The 24133-nt window shown below is 36.0% G+C and overlaps 1 protein-coding gene across 5 annotated transcripts in view; it reads left to right on the top strand.

Annotated features, from left to right (window-relative positions):
• Nucleotides 1-24133, top strand: part of Mef2a (myocyte enhancer factor 2A) — a 120950-nt gene that overhangs the window by 68105 nt on the left and 28712 nt on the right. For 2 of the 5 annotated variants that reach the window (XM_050149108.1, XM_050149110.1), the window contains exons 4-7: nucleotides 496-699; nucleotides 15608-15745; nucleotides 17732-17951; nucleotides 19290-19349. In XM_050149108.1, coding sequence (XP_050005065.1) covers nucleotides 496-699; nucleotides 15608-15745; nucleotides 17732-17951; nucleotides 19290-19349 — 622 coding nt within the window. Of the gene's footprint in view, nucleotides 1-495; nucleotides 700-15411; nucleotides 15544-15607; nucleotides 15746-17731; nucleotides 17952-19289; nucleotides 19350-24133 lie in introns of all 5 variants that reach the window. The other 3 variants (XM_050149109.1, XM_050149111.1, XM_050149112.1) reach the window with 2 other exon arrangements.

The raw sequence follows: 24133 nt of genomic DNA, 5'->3' as shown, positions 1-24133 counted from the left end.
TTTAGAATAAGGTATATATTGGTTTTAAAGCCATAAAAAAAACCAGTTTTGATCTCAGAACTACGTCACTTAGCAGGTTTTAGAGAAATAGTAAAAAATTGATGGCATCAGATAATTTTGCTGGTTTTAGACTGAATTTTAGTGGAGACAGTAAAAAGGCTTGGCAGGGAAGAGAAGCATAAGTTAGTTTAGTGATGTTACTTAATCATTTAGGAACTGAAATGTAGAAGAGGTTGGTTTCTGATGGTACAATTTAAGTTGAAATGTGACCTAGCCTTCTGTAGCAGTCATAGCCAAGGATGAGAGAGTAATGCCTCCCTTTCAGAGCCCTTGGGCACTCGGTAAATACAGGACTGCAGTGCTGTGCACTGTGGAGGGGAGGATTATGTGGAGCACTGACTCAGTATGAAGAGAGACTCATCATCAAGGAGACTGGTTTTCAAGTACAGGTAACCATTTAATAAAAAATAAATAAACCTCTTTTTCTTCGTCTAGGTCACTTTTACAAAGAGGAAGTTCGGACTGATGAAGAAAGCCTATGAACTCAGTGTGCTGTGTGACTGTGAAATAGCACTCATCATTTTCAACAGCTCTAACAAGCTCTTCCAGTACGCCAGCACTGACATGGACAAAGTTCTTCTCAAGTACACAGAGTATAATGAACCACATGAAAGCAGAACAAACTCGGATATTGTTGAGGTAACACATACTTAGTAATATGTGAATTGCAAATAATATTTTAAAAATGACATTGTCATGTTTCTTTGTATTTCTAAAATATTGAACTATTTCTTAGAAGGACCTACATTTGCTATTTGATGTCTCAGCTGGACTATAAAACTTCCTATGTATTCAGACAAAATGAATTAAGCTTTATAAACTTAAAAATTTAACATTTAAGTATGTATTTTTAAACCAGTGATTACTTATTTTGCTTAAAAAACGATAGCCATAATTTTAGTACATCTTAATTATTTCATTATACTATATATTAGTGATTACTCACATTAAACATAATGCAAGGAAAGTAAATTTTCAACCATACCTTTATGTAAAGGAGTCCTTGTCTTATTTGTACGAACTTCATCTAGTGTCTCTCATAGTTTTGTCATCCTGTTTAAAACAAAGAAAGAAGGTTTCTGTTTGATTTTGTTTTTAAGGCAGAGATTTGCTATATAACTTAGGCTGGCCTTGAACTTGCCACCGTCTACCTCACCTTCATTAATACTTTGATTACAGGTTTAAGCCACCACACGCAGTTTTCTTGAATGTTTTCTGACATTTTAAGTTAATGTCACAATTACCTTGGGAGGTATTTTTATGTTTATTCTTTATATTTAGAGGCTTTGTTCCATTTTAATTTTTGAAGGGAATATTTTCTTTGTTTTAAAAGTGCTTTCATTGAGCTGGACAGTGGCGGCACACACCTTTAATCCCAGCAGTTGGGAGGCAGAGGCAGATAGATCTCTGTGAGTTCGAGTCCAGCCTGGTCTATAAGAGCTGGTCCGGGACAGGTTTCAAAGCTACACAGAGAAACCCTATCTCGAAAAACCAAAAAACAAAAAAAAAAAAAAAAAAAGAAGAAATGCTTTCATTGGCTTAGTTATGTAATATTAGAAAGAAATCGCTTAAAGTAGGCATTTTCTTGGAGAAAGTACTGAAACCATGTAAGGATGACACAGAACTCAATGTAAGAGAACGAATGCAGTCTGAGTTTGGATTTTACATTCGACAGTTGAAATGCAGTTAAAGATAATTATAACTATCATCTTGTGTCGGAATCAAATTTATTCACCTTCAGACATAATAATAAAGTTAGGAAAATGCTTTTAATTTTTTCCCTGAATCTTCCCATAATGTGGGTTCTTTTTTGGATATTGATTTAATTTATTGCTGGGGGAAAAAAATCTCTTTATTTTAAAAAGTAACATGTTACGGTTATTAATGAATCGTTTCCAATGATAAGTAAAAGCATAGTATAATTACAGCTATGATCAATTTACTGAGATTTAGTTAAGGAGTCACTGCTTTGAACCTCCCATGAAATGTGTTTGAAGTTTTTGGGTTTTGGGTTTTTTTCCAGAGATGGGATTACAGGGTTTCTCTTTGTAGCCTTGGCTGTCCGGGAACTCACTCTATTGATGAGCTCTGGCCTAGATCCACGTACCTCTGCCTCCTGAGTGCTGGGATTAAAGGCATGTGCCACCACTGCCTTGCCTAGTTTTTTATTTTACTTTTGTTACTCTCTTTGAAATGACTTTAGGAACACTCTTTAATGCAGTTATGTTTATGTCCTTTGACAATTACTGTTATTTAGCATATATGTCATATCTTAGAAATTATTTGCAAATCTTATAGTTTTCCCTATTAGACTTCATAAGCACATTTTGTATTATAATTTGGTAAACTAGATCATCTTAGTAAGTTTGCCAGAGACTTTAAATTTCCTTGAAATGTAAATGTCCCTAATGTGTTTCAAATGGCTTTACATTTTAAACATCTGTAAGTTTTATCAAAAGCTCCGCAACCTTTCACTGAGCAAGGGAGTAAAATTATGAGCAAGTAGGTATGCTGGCTACTTTCATTGAAGAAAACAATCTCCCTCATAATCCTAACTACTCTACTCTTTCATTGCAGCAGTGTTGTTCTTGGCCTCTGGAAATTGAGGGTACTTCGCACAACCTAAAGCTAACGTCTTTAGAGACTGTGAAGAATATAATCTGGTTTATACTTCTCAGAATTTTCAGACTACCTCATTCTTCATCTCTATTGTGGTCAGCAGTCAAAGTGTAAGAGAGTAAATCCCGAAAATTTTTAGCAGTCTCCTATGTCACGGTCTGCTTCAGTATATTCAATAAGAGAACTTTGGCAGTTCAATTGCACTTATTAGTATTTTTAACTGGTGTGTGCATATATGTGTGCTTGCATGAATTTATATGCACCACATGTGTGCAGTCCTGGAATTGGAGTTACAGATGGTTGTAAGCTACCATGTAGCTGCTGGGCACCAAACCCAGGTTCTTTGCAAGAGCAATAAGTGCTCTTAACCTCTAAATTATGTCTTCAGCCTTTACCCATTGGGATTTTGATGTTTTCTTTTTAGATGTAAGCCAATATGAATCTAATAGTCCTCTGTAAATTATAATTGTATAGGAGTAGCTATATTGTAAACATTATTGATTTGTTGTGGTAGGATAAACTTGTGAAGTTTGTTGTTGTCATTGATTTCTTTTTTCATACCATTTCCTTTCAAGCACTTGTAGTTGTAGGCAGGCACTTTGGTGTTCATTTATTCCTCTGTCTAAGGTATTTGAGGGTCTTCTGTGCTGAGGGTTCTGCAGGGAGCTGTTTAGAAATTTCTGATTTGAACCACAAGAATACTGTGCTTTTGTAAACCAGAGTTACATCACATAACTAAAGGTTTTATATAAATAAACTTCTAACAAGTTGACAATGAGGTTTCAGATTTCTTGGCTATCTCATGTGGGCAAATAAACAGTTGTAAACGTTTATAAGTTATCTGCTGTAGATGTGTTCTGTTCTGTTGCATCCTTAACATATAAGCCCTTTTGAGCTAACTATGGAAAGGATGGGCACACTGTGCTATTAGCCACACCTGCATATTGCTACTTGAGATTATGTGTATTAAGTTAGTGGGGTGAGAGTAGATATCCTTCCTAAAAATACTATAAAATTAATATTGTACAGGGTGAGCACCAACTAGCATGAAAATCTGAAATGCTCTTAAATCTGAAGTATCGGGCACCAAATATTTTGGATAATGGTAGTTTATATTTGAATATTTAGTTTTATTAAACTAAAAATATTAGAAACTAGCTCACATATAGAATATTGATTGTTCCTTATTTCTTATGTCTGTGTTTTATAACTAGTCCTAATATTCTAATTTAAACTTAAAATTTTTTTGGTTAATAAATAAAAATTTATTTTTCTAAGATTTTTTTAATTGACATATTCAATTAAATTCATTTAGGGATAAAAATAAAGCCTACAATGGGTAGGTTATACATACATACATGCATGCATACATACATACATACATATCCTATCCCAAGAAAGTTGAATGCAGATGCCCCTTAACTTGCAACATGACATGTCCTAGTAGCCCAGAGATTGAAAATATTGTAAATTGAAATCCACCTAACTTACCCAATGTCATAGCTCAACAACACATTGTACTGCAGAGTCTAGATTTTTTATCTGATGATGCCAAATTGCCAGTGAGCTGTAGCTCTGCCCCTGCCAGAATACTGTACTGTGAATCACTGGCCCCAGAAAAGGTGACAATTCAAAGTGCATTTTTTCTACTGAATACATACATACACATATATGTATATGTATATATATATGTGTGTGTGTGAGTGTGTGTATGTATGTATTTGTATTTACATGTATGTGGTCATATATGTTTATGGGTGAACATGAGGATATCAGAAGTTGACATTGGGGGTCTTCCTTAATTATTGAGGCAAAATTTCATCCTCAACTAAAGTTTCTCACTGTGTGGCTGATCAACTTGCTATGTAGATTCCCTTTCTCTCCCTCTCCAGCACAGAGATTACAAGCTGGGATTGTAACTGCCCATCTTTTATGTGATTGCTGGAGAGCTGAACTACTATCCCTATATTTGCACAGCAAGCAATTTGCCCAGAGCTATCTCCCCAGCCATGAAAATGCCCCCGTTTTAGTCTTGATTTTTCCTACATTCAAATTACAAAGCAAACTGGAACTAATATATTAAAGAAAAAATAGAGAATCATTATAAAATGCATCTATCATTAGAGAATAAAAATGGTCTTGGAGAGACAGCTTAGCAGTTAACACTGCTTTTGTAGAAGATCTGGTTAGATTCCCAGCACCAGCATGGTGCCTCACAACTGTCTGTAACTCTAGTTCTGTGTGCTTTGACACATGAATAAATAATGAAAGAAATCTTAAAAAAACAGATGGTGATAAAAGTGATTGGGCCGGGAATATATTACTTAAAGCCAGTAGTTCCCAAAATGTGATAACCTGATTATGAGTATTAAATCATCAGAGAACTTTTTCAGAAATGTAGTATTTTGTGCCCCAACCAGACCTAAAAGAAAATTCTTGAAGATGAGGTCCAAGAAATCTTGGTTTACTTGTTCTAAGTAGAATTGTAAGCCATCAGCTTGAGGTGAACACACTTTTTTGACACTGATTATCAAGCTTTTTCCAAACATTTTATCCTCCAAAATATACCCTGAATTAATTTCAGACAGTGAGCAAGCATGAGTCATAATTTTAAGAAATCTTTTCAAAGTTTAAAATAGTATACCAAATATTGGTGTAAGTTGCCATTATATAAAGAATTAAAACAATTTGTAATACTGTAGGATCTAGAGAATTTGCAGTTGACCGATACTTTGATTTTATAAACAATAGTGCTGAAAACGCCACTTCACATAAATATGAAATACAAAACAGAAAGACTATGATAAGAGCTGTTTTAGAAATTAGAATTCTGCCCTCATCCCAAGTCAGCTTCATGATACAATTTGTACGTGTGTGTGCATGTGTGTGTGTCTGTGTTTGTGTGTAAGTTAGCAACTCAAGCAACAGTTCTTCACCAAAACCACACTAATTTGACAAACAGTAACTGATGACAGTAGAAAATAATTGTTTTTCCATGAATTATTATGTTTCTAAAAATGCAGAAAACTTTGCATATGTAATAAAAACACTGTACTTCATAGTGAACAGCAGACTTAAATAGCAGGAATGTTTCAAGCTGCTTTATAGCTGATGTTCCATGGTGTGACAACATGCTCATTGCAGAGTAAGTTCAGAACTCAGGCTGCACCCTGATCTCAGCTGCTGTCCCCATATTTGCATAGAAGCACTTTATGTTTTGGTTTGATTTTGAGTGTTTGTTGAGGCAGTGTTCTGTAGTCCAGGTTAGCTTTGAATTCTCTTTGTAGCAGAGGCTATTCTTGACTTCTGATCTTCCTGTCTCCACCTTCCAAGTGCTGGGATTACAGCTGTGCATCACTATGCCCAGTTTACATGTTTAATAAAAAATTAATTTTTGGTTCTTGCATGTTCATAAACTTTTTATTGTTGCCATTTATTATTATTATCATTATTACAAATTCCACGTCTATTTATTCCATTTGGGTTTGTGATCACATCTTTGAAAAGTCTTAGGTGAGCAAAGGAGAAAATAGTTCAGTGGCTCTGTCTTCAGGGATCATCTGGTATGAACCATATAGCAATGGAAGGAAGATGGTTCCATTTGGGTTTTCTGTAAGTCTAACATTATCCTCAAAGAGGCTCTGGGAGCCACTACCCCTCACCCACCTCCACCTCCCCACAGTATAGATGAGAACTGGAACAGACCGAAGAGTATTTAAGTGGAGTGCCTAATGTTTTATAGGGCAGCAGTTTGAGCAGCAGGGAAAGGGAAACATAATGAGACATCTGAAGACAAGACGAAGCTGCTCTCCACCTCCACCCCTCCCTGGGACTCTTTTATTCCTTACAGAGCCTGAAGCAGCAGGATTATGACTCACAGGGTGAGGCACAGTCTTTGCAGCCCTGTTCCTTCATGTCTCCCTGTGCCATCACATCACACAGCAGGCACCTAGTTCTTTTTTTTTTTTTTTTGGCACCTAGTTCTTGCAATCTCAATTTTACAGTTCTTATTGTGGTATCTGTTTGACATTATTATTATANATGTGCAATTTTATTTATTTATTTATTCATTCATTTATTTATTTATTTTTGAGGCAGAGTTTCTCTGTGTAACAGCTCTTACTGTTCTAGAACTAGTTTTGTGGACCAGGCTGGCCTTGCCCTCCTGCCTCTGCCTCCTGAGTGCTGAGATTTAAGGCCTGTACCACCACCACCCAGCTATTGACTTTTAGCTGTGTACTCTTTATAAGGAACTATACATCTCTAAATATATTTTCTCTTGAGGTTGTATTTATTCCATGAGAGATTAATGTTGATACAGGGGAGGAAACGTGTAAAACATCACTTTGTAATGGAACTCATATTTCCATAAGGCATATTTTTGTGATTGCTGATTAATTTCAGTGTGTTCTTTTTATGTTCACATGTATCAGAGATTGAACATTTTAGGTTTTAGTCATGTAAAAATGTTCTTTATTTCTTCTCTGGAAGGTCTACAATATGTGAGTGGAATCTTTGTCAAGGTTAGAAGAGGAGGTAGTAAGGACTGGAAAAACGGTCAGAAAACGTTACCAGTCCATTACAAAATAAAAATAAAAAATTGGGGAAGGAAATGAATTTTTAAAAAAGAGAGGGAAGGCAAAAGCATATCAAAAAGGTAGTTTAGTTGGCATGTTATTGTAAGCTGGTATGAGCTAAGTATAGCTGAAGTATGGTGTTAACAGGGAGATAACTAAGACTCGAGACTTGTGTAAGGCTCTTTATCTGGAAGTTTGGCTACCCACTGAAGTAGTGCAATAGAACAGCTGCCTAGGTTTCATAGCTTTGACTTCTTTGGTGATAAATTGTATTGGAATTATAAGATTACTTTAAAAGGGGGGTGCAGAAAAAGATAGAAAAGGGTAAAACATATTAAATGTAGTATTATTTCTGTATTTTTAATTTATTACACTGGTATTCATCATACTGTATGTCACATATATTGTTAAGATACTGTGATTAAAGTGTTAAATAGCTACATTACTGTCGTTATCTAACAAGATACTGTTGGCTATTTTATTATCTTAAAACTGAATTATTTTTATTGTGTACTCTTCATTGAAGTTTCAAAGACTCTAGACTGATGTTTCCCACCAAATATTATTTATCACAATATGTATATTATATTACTTCTAGAACTAGATGATTATTTTAGCTCAATGGTAGGTGTGCCTAACCTTTTGATGTTGCAGAAATGACATCTACAGAATTGACTCTTGAGAACCATTTGACATTAGGCAATGCACCTTTCCCAAATTATAGGGAAAAGCTCATTTTAAAAGTAAGCTTAAGTTTATGTTTGGGCTACATTAACAAATGCCCTTGATTGTGCAGCAGGGCCACAGGTAGACATGCCTGTGTGCCTATAAAATATAGTTTAAATGTAGTTAGATAGTATTTCAGTTCTTTTACGTAATTGGCTAGTGCAGACATACAGCTTTAGAAACCGAGCCCTTATAAATATATAACTTAAAATAAAAGTGATAATGATACAGTTTTCATATTTTAAATTATACCATGGCTCAGGTCTGAAAGGTTATTAGTTCCTTGACTATGTAGGGAGGAAAGTATCTTCTCTTGTGTTGATTAGCTTTGGCTTTTGATCTTATATACTAGCTCTATATCTAGATTTAAATTGTTATTTCCAGAATCTACCTTGAAATCTTTAAAATGTGTACATTTTTTACAAAAAGAGCATAGAAACAACAACAGTTATTATTTGTATAGGAATTTGGAAAATCAGAATGATTTTTTTAAAATTCCATTAGAATTCATGTAGAATTACTGTATAATAGATAATTAAAAGTCATATTGTCATATGTCTGTAGTTGACATATTTAAACATATCGATGTAAGATAGTAGAAAATAATGCTTTCCATGAGTAGGCACTTAGATGTTTAGATGTTTCAGTTTAGACTTTTTGTAGGCACAGACTGCTTGTTCATTCTGACCGCCCAGATCCAAAATAATCACACAGAAACTGTAGATTACAATACTATTTTATCAGTAGCGTAAGTTTATTTCTAGCTAGCTCTTACATCTTAAATTAACCCGTCTCTATTAGTCTGTGTATTACCATGTGGCTCTTGGTTTACTGGCAAGGTTCTGGGGTGCATCTGTTTCCTTTGGCAGCTACATGGTGTCTTTCTGATTTTACCTTCTTTCCTCCTTTATCTGCTTGGAATTTCTGCCTTACTTTATTATGTCCTATTGTAGGACAAAACAGCTTTATTCATTAACCAATGGTAATAAAACATGTTCACAGCATACAGAGGGGACTCCCACATCAGCTTTTAAAACTGTATTTGATCTCATTTGCTACTAATTAAAAGTAAATTTTTGTATTTAGCATTATGACTAATACTTTGATATTCTAATAATTTATTGAGTTTTAACACTTACTAAATTCAGTGTTTAATAGACAATGGAGAAAAGTATTAAAGTTATATATTTTATGGGCTTTAACTGTTGACTGAAGTAATGCATTTAAAAGCATTGAAAACTACCCTTTCTTAGGCTACCTCTTGTTAAAAACTGAAGACACACTAAAATTGCTCATTGAATAGTAGGAATATTTTTATATCACATAACAGAAACTTTAGCAGAATGCTAGACTTTAGGTTTGCTAACCAGAATAGGGCTCTGCCTTGCTCTTTCATCAGCTTTATCTTCCTGCTTGGCTCTTCGTGATGGCAAAGACAGCTTCAGGCCTTGATACACATAACATTGTCATAGGACTGTTGAACAGACTTGATAGAAATACTCTCCAGCTGGGCTGGCCAGTCTGCTAGCCATTAGCCACAAGTAGTTGTATTTCAGAAGTATGCTAGTACAGCTTTTAATACTGCTCAATTCCAGTTTAGGTAATCTTACATTGGTCAGTGACTAAGCACCAATCTAAAGTATCAAAGATAAATCAGGACAAATATTTCTCTGAAATTTTTTTTTTTTTTTTTTTTTTTTTGGTTTTTCGAGACAGGGTTTCTCTGTGGCTTTGGAGCCTGTCCTGGAACTAGCTCTGTAGACCAGGCTGGTCTCGAACTCACAGAGATCCGCCTGCCTCTGCCTCCCAAGTGCTGGGATTAAAGGCGTGCGCCACCATCGCCCGGCTCTCTGAAATTTTTTAAAAATGACTTAGTTTACTGATTTTGAACACATGCCTCCCCCCACATTCCACTTTCAGGTTTACTAGTCATGGTAGTAGAGAAAGGATGGAATGTGGAGATGAGTATTTTCTAGCCAGATATTCCACCTTTGGGAGGTGGTTTCACTGGAATCCAAACAGTATGATATAGTACTAGACATGTATCTCAGTAGAACAGATTTGTGTTCTCAGAATGAATATCCCCACATATGTGGTGCAGAAGTCTGTTACAGTATGTGGCTAGAGAATTAAGTGGGCAATAGCTCGTAAGGCAATGACCTTTGCCCTGTACACTCTGGACACCCCTACGAGGTATCACACCATTGTTGTAGAATATTAACCTGGCATGATAACCAGCATTTTAAGAGAAAGTTACAGCTTTAAAATATATTCATCTGAGTAAAAGGTTGCTATTCTGGAGCTATATAGACTAGGGAAATTGTTTTCCTCAGTTTCTTTGAGATATAAAGAATGTTGTCTTCATATATGGTTCTGTTGACTGGTCATCTCGTGTCTTTAGTTATAGTACTCAGTGGTTATAAATTCCAGTGTGATAATTATTCACAATCATATTCAACACTTCTAAAGCTTTTAGTAACTTATATGAAGTATTCCCATACTACGTGGTATCTTTAAACTATTGTCCAGAGCGATCCCTCACTGTTAATAAAATTGGGCACATATTTTAATTATTTATCAAAGTATTTAGGCATACTTAAGATTAATCCGCTAATCAGTTTTCTCTGCCAATTAACTTGCCTGTTTGGGCATTTCATTTAAATGAAGTCATGCAGTGTGTCATCTTTTGGAACTTCTCTCACTTACATTGTAACATGTATCAGGACTTCTCTGACTGAATAATATTGCATCCGCTGCTTTGAAGTTTGTACAGACTTCTTTGTATGGGCATGTGTTTTCATTTCTCTTGATGTCTAACCAGGAACAGAATTTCCTGGGTTATATGGTAAGCTCTGCTTTTTTTAAAGCTACAAAATTCTGGCTTATATCTAACTGAAAGAAAACATAGTAAAAATATCAACAAAGAACTGGATTTGGATTTCATGAGAAAATGCTTCATTTTTTTATAAAATAATGACAAAGAGAAATTGGAAAGCATTAAATTCTTCTAATCATTGAGAAATGCAAAAACCAAAATAAAGAACTCAGTATACGTGGTGGGAGTGGATTTCTCATAGCTGCAGAGAGAAGTTCTGAACTGAATGAAGAAATTTCCTGTAATTCAGTATGAAGAGTTAAAGAGAAAGAAAATATTAAGAAGTAGATTGTTTTACAAGATCTAGGATTGTTTAACAAAACCTAACAGCCCACTTGAAATTGGCATTCCAGAAGAAAATGATGCCTCCATTCATGAAAATGACTATGAGGTGGAGGAATTATTTGAAGTGATAATGGCTGGATTTTCCATGGTTAGTGAAGGTTTGTTATCTGCAGGCATACTAAGTCAAAACTTAAATACTTAAAAAAATAATAATAGTGTTTACATATGTATCATAGCAAAAGAAGACATCAATAAGACTAATTGATTATCTTCAAAATAGTGCTGAACAACAACAGATTAAATCTGGAGTCATTAAAGTAGCACCTTCATCTCCTATACTTTAACTCCTCTATTTGGAGAAAAAAAATGTCAGGAAAGAAGGTTAATAAATCTGTAAACAATCTTTGCAATGAAACCCTGTATGCTTTGACAGAAGTTACCAAGACCAAATAGGGTTGCCCTCATAAAAAAGTAGTGGCCATTGGGTGACCACTGCAGGCTTCATATGAACAATAACCATTTTTTTCCAGCAGTAAAAAGCCTAAGGAGATGTTCTTAATAAATTTTGTTGTGTAAAAGATAAAAAGGCAAAGTTTCTAGGGTTTGTTTGCTTGCTTGTTTTTTACCTGAGAGGAAAAACAAAGAACAGACAGATCAAGAGTTAGAACTTAATGTTTGTTTGTTTGCCTTTTGTTTTTGTTTTGGTTTGTTTTGTTTTGTTTTTGTGAGACAGGGCGTCTCTGTAGTTTTGGAGCCTGTCCTGGAACTAGCTCTTGTAGACCAGGCTGGCATTGAACTCAGAGATCCGCCTGCCTCTGCCTCCAAGTGCTGGGATTAAAGGTGCACCACCACTGCCCAACTTGTTTGCCTTTTTGAACTGTGCCTTAGTATGTAGTCATAGCTGACTTGAAATTTAGTATCTGCCCAAGACTGGCCTTGAGATTAAATGCATGAGCTACCTTGATACGACTTTTGAAGATACTCATTTTTTCCTAAATTTTTATGTATTCAAAATAAGCTTTATTAAAAGAAAGCTGTAAAATTATGTTTTCTCTGAAAACAAGCTGTGCCTGATCACTTAGTGTACAGACCCTGGAAAAAAAGACCCCCAAAATGGCTGTTATAGAGGGATATGGTAGGGAAGAAGGGTTACTGTTGTTTTTACAATTCTTGCAGTGAAACCTATCATCACAAAACTAAGACCTTAAAATTCAAAGAAGACAAAGCCTGAGCACCACCTGCTTCTCACTAAGGCAGATATGTATAGGATCATCAAAGAACTGGGGAAGAAATGTGAAGACATGCCAAAATTAATACACAGTAAATGTCCCTTCAGTGGTTAAATGATAGCACATCACAAGCCTCCATCTGTTCTCACTTTTGTTTGTTGAGTAATGCAGTTGTTGAACTGCTTAAGGAATACAGCCGAGTGGAAAGTAGACTGAACATGGGAAAAAGTAGATGCTAGCCCTGGTTCTGCTATCCACCAGCACCATGGTGAGCTAGAGCCATGGACACTGGTGAGAGCATTGAAGCTGGCTGACCTCTTTGTGCCTTGACTGGCCTTATTAATAGATTGCAACATTCCACTTGTTAGTACCAGAGACAGGGAAGAAACTTTCACTGCTATGCTGTTTGGTAATGATAAAGAGAGAAAAGGTCTTTTTATGGTAGTTGGGTTCTCAAAACCACTCTCCATGCTTGGTGATAAGGAGAAGAGTTGGCTGTCAAAGCTGTATTAGCTTACTATCTACAAAGCTGATACAGCCTCTTAAATTCCCTCCTTGTGCCAGGAACCCATCTGAAATGAAGGCTTGCAGAGCTGGAGATGCAACAGCACTTTACTTCCTCATAAGAACCAATAGGGTTAAACCTCCTTTCATAAAATTAAAAATTGCATTTAATTTTAAAGTAGAGTTGTGTTGTGTTGCACTGTATATTTAAAAATACTATGAGCTACATACTTTGAGGTTGCTATTTGTAGGAAACAATGATAAACAATTCAGTCTACAAAGAAGAACAAGGCTAATTGACGTGTGTGTGTTTGTGTGTGTGTATTCGTGCGTGCTCAGAAAACTGGAGGTTAAAGTTGATATCTTTCTGGGTTGCTTCTCTGGCTTACTTTTTGAGAGAGTCTCTTATTGAGCCTTGTAAGCCCTAGGCATCTTCCTGTCTCTGCTGCCTCACGTCTGATGTTGGAGGAATGGACCACTACACTCAACATTTTCAAGGGAGTAATGGAGATTGAGTACATCCTCACTTTACCAACTGAGCCATTTCCCCAGCCTGGAATTACAAACTGGTTAAAATTCATGAAAACTGGGAAAAGTACCCAGAGATTTAAAGTTAAATGATCAATTTCATGATGAGATTTATGTATAGATTTATGTATTCTTTTTTTTTTTAGAGCTGTGTAGATTTTAAGGGTTCAATGTGTTCCATTCTTAGTGTTAATATTTTCACTACTGATAGCCACTACTTTAGAAATTTGGCAGGTAGAACTTGGTACCATGGATAGTGAGGATAATTGGACAGATAATAGGACGTTTTTTCGCCTAAATACAGATAAATGTACTTTTGATATAGTTAGACTGTGAGTCTATAGAGCTAAAGGTCATTGGGGGAATAAATGTAGTGTTTGTAACATGCTTATGTTTAATGATTGTAATAAGTTTCAAGAGTTGTGTGTAGAATTCCTAACATATGAAAAGCATTTGGAGAGGCTAGCATGTCTGGCTTAAAAATTTTAGTATGTAAAGATAAGCCATACTGAGTAAGGTAAAATTTCAAAATCATTTGAAGAAACTTAAGAATAAGTTCTCAAATCATAATGTTTGTGGATACATTATATTTCCAGGAAAAACTGTATTAAAATAAATAATCATTGCAAGTCAAGTTTTGCAGGGTACTGAGATCATTGGTATACATCTAAGTTAATCACTTGCTGGTGACATGCCTGGCACAGCTCTTTTCTGCTCCAATAATGACAGATATACTCAGGACATTTTACTCTAGTGCTGTTTTTGGTCATGCTAGAAACTCAGCATTGTTCAAAACTGTCTTGGGTGGTCAATAGTTCTGCCTTAAACTGAGTAAGTACATCAGAATTTTAAAATGGAATTAAGCATTCTAAAGGTAAATTGATATTCTATTATCTTCAAGCCCTTAGGGTTTTCATTCTTTTAAAAATCAGATAAATTAGATCTTATTTCATGATGACTTTTTCTTAAAAGAGAAATGAGAAAATTAACCATCCATTATATTTTTACTTCAGAGTAAGAAAAAAATTAATGTGGTCCAGAAGAATACTTCATAGACACTCAAGAAAGTTATCTAATAAATCAACTTTAGATTAAAGCAAACTGAAGGAACTCTATAGAGAAAAGGCTAGCAAAGGAGAAAAGGGATTATTCTGAGCAACTTTTCTTTTTCTTTTTTTTTTTTTTAAATATTTATTTATTTATTTATTTATTTATTATGTATACAATATTCTGTCTGTGTGTATGCCTGAAGGCCAGAAGAGGGCGCCAGACCTCTTTACAGATGGTTGTGAGCCACCATGTGGTTGCTGGGAATTGAACTCAGGACCTTTGGAAGAGCAGGCAATGCTCTTAACCACTGAGCCATCTCTCCAGCCCCCTGAGCAACTTTTCACTACAGATTTTTAATGTATATAAAGTCACTGAGAATGTTGACATTCATCATACATAGCAAAGATACATTGTTGATAAATTAACATTGGTTTGAGGTTTTTATATTTTAAGAATATGGGGAAATGATAATATAGAAGAGAACAAATTAGTAAATTATTGGCGTTCTGGGCTAACTCCTAATGAATAGGATAAATCATGATGTATCGATAGAAAGGAATGCCAGTAGACAAATTGGCAGATATGACCTGTGCTTAGAGATATGTAATTTTTCAACACATCATTTTGATAGATACTTGTTACATTCTTATTATTTTACTAACCATATTCTAGCTGTGTCCCAGAAAATGAAGTGATTTTAGCATCCTCTAAGCACTTGAAAAAGGAGGAGTCCAAACAAGAAAATACTCCATTTTTCTTACTGTGCATTGGGGGAGTTCAGTTTGCTCCTATCTTAGGCTTATGTACTTGAAGAATGTAGTATACTTGTAGCCATTTGATACATTCAGTGGCTCTTAAATAATGCCGTTTATTCGACCTGTGCTCTCTTAACACATTTTACACAAAAACTCATGGAAAGTTAGTATTCTTTTTTGTGAATTTTCCAATTGTATTTCAGACTTTAAGAAAGAAAGGCCTTAATGGTTGTGAGAGCCCTGATGCTGACGATTACTTTGAGCACAGTCCACTCTCGGAGGACAGATTCAGCAAACTAAATGAAGATAGTGATTTTATTTTCAAACGAGGCCCTGTAAGTACTTTCACTTTACCGTTGCCTTTTATTTGTTGATCCTTTTTGTTAACTTCATATTTAGGCTCTGAACAAGAAGGAACACAGAGGCTGCGACAGCCCAGACCCTGATACTTCCTATGTGCTAACTCCACATACAGAAGAAAAATATAAAAAAATTAATGAGGAATTTGATAATATGATGCGGAATCATAAAATCGCAGTGAGTACTAAAGTATGGTTTGTGCTTTTATCATGTGCATGAAGAAATTGACCACACATCCTACCTCATTTTTAACAGAGGATTGGTGTCAATAAGTATAAGAGGAAAGAAGGTGTTTATTAACTCTTTTTGGTTTTACAGAAATTTGAAATGCCAAAATCTTGTAGTAATAAATGTTGAGTATCTTAAATGTAGAAATGAAGAGAAAATGTCCTAATTCCGGTTCTGCCACTAATTGTCCTTTATATCTTTACATAAGCTATCCATATATCCTGAATTATAGTTGTTTGATCTATGAAGTAAATGAGTTGGCTCACATAATTTTAAGATTGTTCTAGTTTTAAAATTTCCTTGATTTTAGTATAAAGTAAGGCATTTATAGAAGGCATTCCTGTCTTTCCCATATACATACATATATATATATATATATGTATATACGCATATAGTTGATCCTAAGAATGCCAAGTGTTAGTTTAGTTTAGCTTGTTGTAAATTTTCATGCCTCTAAATCATCTTTACCTATTTTATATAATTATCTTTATTTTAGAAGAACTGAGCTGACTGTTGAGCTCTTTATACTATGACCCAAAGCACTGACCCAGCAAGAACATTACTATATTACTGCTTTTTTCTTATACTCTTCAGCAGTAAAGAAGAGGACTAGATTTTCTTTAAGAACGCTCTTATCCTTAAACTATCACATAACAAATAGTACTGTAACTTTCTGTGCACACTTATCTAACCCTGAGAAATAGTCCATTTTGAGCTTACTGGGCTTTGTGTACCTGGCTGAAAATACTGAAAGATCTCACTGGACTGTCCAGTGAGATCCACCTAGGTCCATTGCTGTAGATCTGCTCTCCAATTCTGTGTATGTAGATATAGCTGTTGTGGAACAGGCATATTCCAGTGCTGCCATGTTGGTTCTGTTTTTTTTTTTTTCATTGTCATAGTTGAATCTCTTGAATTATGCCCTGAAGAATGATATGCATTATATGTCATTTCTTCAGAGTAGTTCTGTAGGAAGAATCACATGAAAATAGCTTTAAACCAATTTTTAAGCTAATACCATTATTTTTAAAAACAGAACAGTAGCAAATAAAATTTCTCTGATCTCACAGGGATGTTGTTCCCAGAGTTAAACTTTAAGCTTTAAGAATATAATAAAATTGCTTCATAGTTTGTTTCTTGACTTTCCACCCACAACTTTTAGTTAAGGAGAAGCCTGCTGTCTACTATGCTCAACAAATGTATTAAAATTGGTCTCTGGAGGAAATGCCAGAGGAAACTAGGAAATGCCCTTTCAGAGAAAGCATGAAATATTTTAAAAAGAAGATAGCTTTTATAATGTTTATAATTTAATCTTTATACAATTTTAAAGATACCAAGACTCTATTCTAACTTGGCAGTAGTTAATCTTATTGTGTAGGTGATTTCCTTTTTATATTTTATTACATAGAAATACATTGTGTTCTGTGTATAATTACTTGACTTTTCTAGTTTAAAAAATGTCTGTCAGTCAAATCATACTGGACTTATTCATAATATCCTAAAATTGATGTATTAAGTTAATAATGTATATACACTTTCCTCTTTGGTTATGTTTGGGTTCCCCCAATACCAATGTAATGTTAAATTAGTTTGCACTGGAGTTCTAATTAATGCTTACTTGGTACCTGATAAATTTTGTAATGTCTAAATTCAACAATATTATTTTAATTTCAGGTTTTAACTTTTAATTTCATCTCTTTGAATATTTGAAATATACTGTATAGTTACATTATTATATATGTATCAATGTAAAATTGAAAATTAAAAAGTTCATGTCAGGTATATTCATGTTCAAGTATAATTCTAGAGAATATAGCTTAACACTGCAGATGAAGAAGCTGTCCCCATACTCTGCTTTTAATAATGAGAGTTATTTAGTTAAAGTCATTTAATGTTGATAAAATGAAACCAATAGTTTTCTCTTGTTCTTTACAGCCTGGTTTGCCACCTCAGAACTTCTCAATGTCTGTCACAGTCCCTGTGACCAGCCCTAATGCTTTGTCCTACACTAACCCAGGGAGTTCACTTGTGTCACCGTCTTTGGCAGCCAGCTCAACATTAGCAGATTCAAGTATGCTGTCTCCACCCCCAGCTACGTTACATAGAAATGTATCCCCTGGAGCTCCGCAGAGACCACCAAGTACTGGCAGTGCAAGTATGTTGTGAAGTATTCTTCTGTTCATTCTTTGAAAAAGAGGATGAGAAATGAATTGTTGACGGAGAAAGTTTATTCTCCTTAGTCTTAACTTTATTGTCAGGCTGGTGTGGTGGCGGACGCCTTTAATCCCAGCATTTGGGAGGCAGAGGCAGAGGCAGCCAGATCTCTGTGAGTTTGATAACAGCCACCAGGTCTACATAGTGAGTTCCAGGACAGCCAGGGCTATATAGAGAGACCCTATCTTTTTTTTTTTTCATTCAAAAATTTCCACTTCCTCCCCTTCTGGCATTCCCCCCCCCCCCCCTCCCCCCCCCCCCCCCCCCCCCCCAGTCTTAAGAGAGGGCAGGGAACCCTGCCCTGTGGGGAGTCCAAGGCCCTCTCCCCTCCATTCAGGTCTAGGAAGGTGTGCATCCAAATAGACTAGGGTCCCAAAAAGCCAGTACATGCAGTAGAGACAAGTCCCAGTGCCATTATCAATGGCTTCTCAGTCAGCCCCCATCGTCAGCCACATTCAGAGATTCCGGTTTGATCACAGGCTCATTCAGTTCCAGTCCAGCTGGATTTGGTGAGCTCCCATTAGATCAGGCACACTGGAGAGACCCTGTCTTACAAAATAAAAATATGCAAACAAAAAACCTACTTTATTGTCTGGATGAACAAGAATCACTGCTCCATAAGTTCATCTTAAGTATTTTTTTTAACATCTGTGGGAAAAACATTGTTGGGCAAAGTAAAATAGTATGGATAATGTGCTGTTTATAATTTTTCCTTATCATGGGAAAGCCATACTGTGACAGGCAGAGAATTTAACTTAAATGTTGGAAGCAAAGATTTAAAGTTGAATGTGAACCTCACATTAGAAATAAGGAGTGAGCATATTCTGTGCATCTATTCCTACTGAGTTAGTTCAGTAGCTCACCAGCAGTTCAACAGTGCATTTGCCACTTTAGTCTGTGTAGTTTAGTACTGCCTTCCCCTGAGTCCTAGGCTTGATAGTGCTCTATGGGGACTTTCCTCATTCTTGTCAGTATTGGCTAGTTAATAGTGATGCACAGGATGGCGGGTATTTCAAAAGCTTAGTATGTAAATTCATTTATGTGTATACTATACATAGACCCCCCCCACAGCACATGTGTCGTTAAACATGTTACATATATATATATTGTATGTGAATTATATCAATTATACATTAGTGCAAACTTTAGACTGAGCTAGTTTTGTATTGACTTGAGTTTTAGGAATAGAATGTGGGTTATAGTGAGATGACCTCATTTGACTGTGAAATAAAGAAAGCCAATTTTTATTCATTCTTTCTTTTCTCTGTAACATTGTTAGGTGGGATGTTGAGTACTACAGACCTCGCAGTACCAAATGGAGCTGGAAATAGTCCAGTGGGTGAGTGAATTCCTATTGCTTAACTTTGCAGATGTCTGTTTGATCTGAGCTACTACTAAGTATTGCCCTAAAACAAGGCCTTCTATCTCTGAGGGACAGTTTAATTATCAATCTTAGCAGTTTCTACAACAGCCCTGTTCATCACTTAAACATTAACTTAGTTCATTCATTCATTCATTCATCCATCCATTCATTCATTCATTATGTATTAAGTACTTCCTCTATACCAGACATTATTCTTTCCTGTTTATGCACATGCACACACACACACACACACACATCATATTCTTGCCCACATTCCCCTTATTTCCTGACACTCCTCTATGCTCACATACCCTCCTTCTACCTTATTGTTCTCTTCTTTTTTTTTTTTAATTTTCCACTGAGTTCCATTAGTGCTGTCTGCTTACCAGTGAGTGTGAGACCATCCACCAGAGCATAAACACCATGCCAGCAAACTACAACCCTAAGGAAAAATGACACACACACACACACACCCATAACTGTTAACTGCAAATACCTCCTCAGCTAGAGGAGGAGTCCTTCCCTCATCCGTGGTAGAATGTTGAAAGGCTTGATCTTGGCAGGTATTCATAGCTTCAGTTAGCTGGTGAGAGTGATGGCCATGTCACATCTGGAAGACCGCATTTCTCAGCTCTCCTCCCTGTCCTTTGGTTCTTACATTCTTTCCACCCCTTCTTGTGTGATGTTCCTGAGCCTTGGTGGGGAGGGTGTAATAAATATCCCATTAGGGGTGAGGACTCAGCAGTCACTTATTCTCAGCACTTTCATTAGTTATGAGTCTCTGCATTGGCTGCTGCCCACTGCAGAAACAGCGTCTCCATCTAAGACTGTGAAAGCAGCATTAATCTATGGGTGCAAACACATATTTAGAAATCAGTTTGACAGCTGCCTTTCTGTAACTTCTGTCACCACTAGAGTTAAATCATTGGGAAAGTACTTTATTTTAAAACAGCATTAAATGTTTTCAGAAATTGGAGTACTAAGAAATGTGTACATACTATTCAAGTTAGAGATCCAAGTGATTCTCTTGGGGATCTGCTTCGGTGATCATACGTAGAATATTCATGGTTTGTCATAGTTACAGCCAAATAGACTCTTTCACTTTGGGATTATTCCCAATGTGTGTGGAGTGATTAAATCCAAAGCCTCACACATGCTAAAAAACACTGTTGAGTATCTATATTCCCAATATACTATGCACAACAGGTCCTAAACAATAGATTAGCACCATCTAGTTAAAAAATAAAACAAAAAAATGGTATGATACAAATATTTTTTTTTGCATATTTCTGGTTCACTTGACTTAGGCTCCAGCCTTCTGAGTCTTGATGGTTTAAAGATATATCATAATGGAGCTGGAGAGATGACTCAACCGTTAAGAGCACTTGTTGTTTTCTTGGTTCAGGTCCTAGCACCCATATGGAGGCTTACAACTCCAGTTCCACAGGATCTAATGCCTTTTGACTATGCTGGTTACCAGGCATTCATGTAGTCACATACTTACATGTAGGCAAAACACTTACATGCCTAAAATAAATAATTCTAAGATGTATGTCTTTCCAGCCCTGGCATGTGGTAAAGATAATCATTTTGATATTGTGTCTGCACTGCATTAAATGATATTTTAGTGGTTTAAAAAACTGCTATGGGGCCAGGCGGTGGTGATGCATTCTTTTAATCCCAGCGCTTGGGAGACAGAGGCAGGCAGCCTGGTCTACAAGAACTAGTTCCATAACAGGCTTCAAAGCTACAGAGAAACCCTGTCTCAAAAAACAGACAAAACTGCCATGGGGACTTAAGAGATCAAATATAGGAAATATAGGAAGGTCTTGCTATCAGTTATTTATTAGTACGCTGCACTTAGTGCATGTTTGTATTCAAATATGTATGGTTTATTTAAATACAACTCAGTTTTATTGTCTCAATCCAGTGTACTCTTTTCATGTACACTTATACTTCTCCTCCTGACACTAGTAAGACAGTATGTTTAAAGTCCATCAAGATTTGAGAGAGCCTTGTATACTCATATTACACTGGCCTGAGACTGCAGAAGGCTAGAATCTAGGTAAAGTGAACCAGAAATAAACAGTCCGTAACTACACTATTTGCATCATACTTTTTTTTTTTTTTTAGTAATTCAGTAATATCGATCTATTGTTTGGGACCTGTTGTGCATAGTAGTTTGGGAATATAGGTATTCAGTAATGTTTGTTTAGCATGTATGAAGCCTTGAATTAAACATTGCACACACAGTGTTTTAGTCAGAGTTAATACCTTGGTGTGAGTGTGGGGCATACCTGTAACTGTAGTACCCCAGAGGTCATGGGACAAGAACCCTGTATTCTAGACCAGCCTGATCCATGCAGCAAACTGTAGTAAACCTGAAATTCAAATTAAAGTGCCAAGAATACATATGACTTTAATTTGCTGATTCCCATCTGATATTCCCTTTCATTGGGACTTTTAAAAGGTGTGAAGCTGATGGTCTTCATATATGCTTTTGATACCTTGTAAATTAGTCTTGATATAAAGGTTTGAAAGATTTCAGTGGTTATAAAATGTCTTATGCCTGTAAATGGCTAATCCCATTTCTGAGGCTTTTTCTAAGGAAGTAAGCTAGGGGCTGGAGGGGTGTCTTAACAGTTAAGAGCATTGATTGCTCTTGCACAGGACCTAGACTCAGTTCCCAGTATCCACATGGAGGCTCATGCCCATCCATAACTCCATTGACTCCATTTCCAAAGGATCTGATGCCTTCTTTTGGCTTCTGCAGGTTACCAGGCACTCATATGGTACATAGACATTTATGAAGGCAAAACACTTATTCACAAAAAGATAAATGAATGTTTAAAAGAGGAAGTAAAATAGAATATATGATAACTCAGTTGTAATGAATAATAGACTGAAGTCAGCAGAGTCAGCAATGTGAAACGTAGGTAAATTTCAAGGGAGTTTTTTTTAGTTGTGATTTAAATGTATATAGAAAATAAACATATAGAGAAAATGTAAGGAACCCCAAACTGATTCTAATAGGGTGATAAAATAATAATGTATTTCCCTTTTCTTTTACTTTTTATGGGACATGATAGTGATGATGTCCCTAAAGTCATAAAGGTTTTATTGTAGCAAATTGATTTTCTGGTTGTTTTTCCTGTGTTTTGATTTTTTTTTCCACCTGTCACTATTGCAAACTTAAACTGACAGTTGTACATACTATAATTTGTAAAGCTCTGTCATGGTGACAGTCTATGTGATTGACTACATGCGTTTCACTGCTAAGAATATAAAATCAGCTTATACTGTAGCTCAGATGTTTGTTTAACCATTGGCCTATATTATAATGTCAAGAATGATAAAATGATATATCTAGTACCTTCACTTAAAAAAATTTTTGTGTGGGGTGGAAATAGGGTGTGTATGTGTGTATGTTTTGTGTGTAGGTACATGTAGGTAGTGGGTACGCACATGGTACAGAGGCCAGAAAATGGGCATCCAGTTTCTTCCTGTCACTCTTCCACGTTGTTCATTCAAAACAGGGTCTCTCACTGAACCCAGAGTTTATTGGTTAGCTAGACTGACTGGCCAGCAAAGTGGGAATCCACATCTATTGTATGCCCTACTGCCTGCTCCCATGCTAGGGCTACAGGTAGTTGCCTTGTCACCCCATGTCAGGCCTTTTCTATGTGAGTGCTGGGAATCTAAGCGCACCATACTTCACCACAGCAGCTTTGCTGAGTACCAGCTCCCCATCTCCCCATCTCCCCAGCTCGCAATGTCTCCCTTTAGAAGCATGTTGAGAAAGACAAAAATATATTGGACTGGAAATAGAATAGCTCGAGAACCTTCTGTAATTGTTAAATAAAAATGGGTTGGGGGTTGCATGGTGCTTGGGCAGCAGCAGCTAAAAAGATGGATGCGGAAAAGATGTTTCAAAGGTGAATGAATTAAATTTCATTGGATGGATAGTTTTATGAAGCTGGCATAGGAATAATGAAGGGTGACATTGAGTACAGGTGTTTAAAACATTGTCTTGAGATGATAATGCCAATGGAAAAAGTCGTCCCTGGCAGTTGAATTTGGACTAAAAATTACGGGAAATGAAGCAGAAATTTGTAACTCCCATTGAAGCCTTATGTGCTTCAGTCATCATATTGCATGAGAAATTATGATTCTCTGGCAGAGGAGAAAGCTGTGGTTTTAGTGCTGTCCACCCTGGACAAATTGAGAAAAAGAATATTTTTTGGAAAGTAGGGCACAAACATTGATTGTTTTAATTAAATATTTTTAATAGGATTCATATTTCCTCTAGGTGAGAATTGTTATCAAACTAAGTAAATGTGTCATCGATTATTTTAGAAATCATGGTCTTTTTGTAGTTTAAGAAATTCTGGGGCTGGAGAGATGGCTCAGTGGTTAAGAGCACTTCTAAAGGTTCTGAGTTCAATTCCCAGTAACCACATGGTGGCTCACAACCATCTGTAATGATATCTGGTGCCCTCTTCTGGCCTGAAGGCATGCTTGCAGGCAGAATACTGTATACATACATAACAATAAAGAAAACATTTTTAAAAAAAAGAAAGAAATTTTGTTTTGTTTTTTTGAGACAGAGTTTCTCTGTGTAGCTTTGGAGCCTGTTCTAGCACTAGCTCTATAGCCCAGGCTGCCCTCGAACTCACAGAGATCTGCCTGCCTCTGCCTCCCGAGTGCTGGGATTTTTTTTTTTTTTTTTGGTTTTTCGAGACAGGATTTCTCTGTGGTTT

The sequence above is a fragment of the Alexandromys fortis genome, unplaced genomic scaffold (assembly GCF_014885135.2).
Source record: "Alexandromys fortis isolate MF-2015 unplaced genomic scaffold, M_Fortis_MF-2015_v1.1 scaffold_67, whole genome shotgun sequence".
Classification (NCBI taxonomy): domain Eukaryota; kingdom Metazoa; phylum Chordata; class Mammalia; order Rodentia; family Cricetidae; genus Alexandromys; species Alexandromys fortis.
This window is presented reverse-complemented; position numbering and strand designations above follow the sequence as displayed.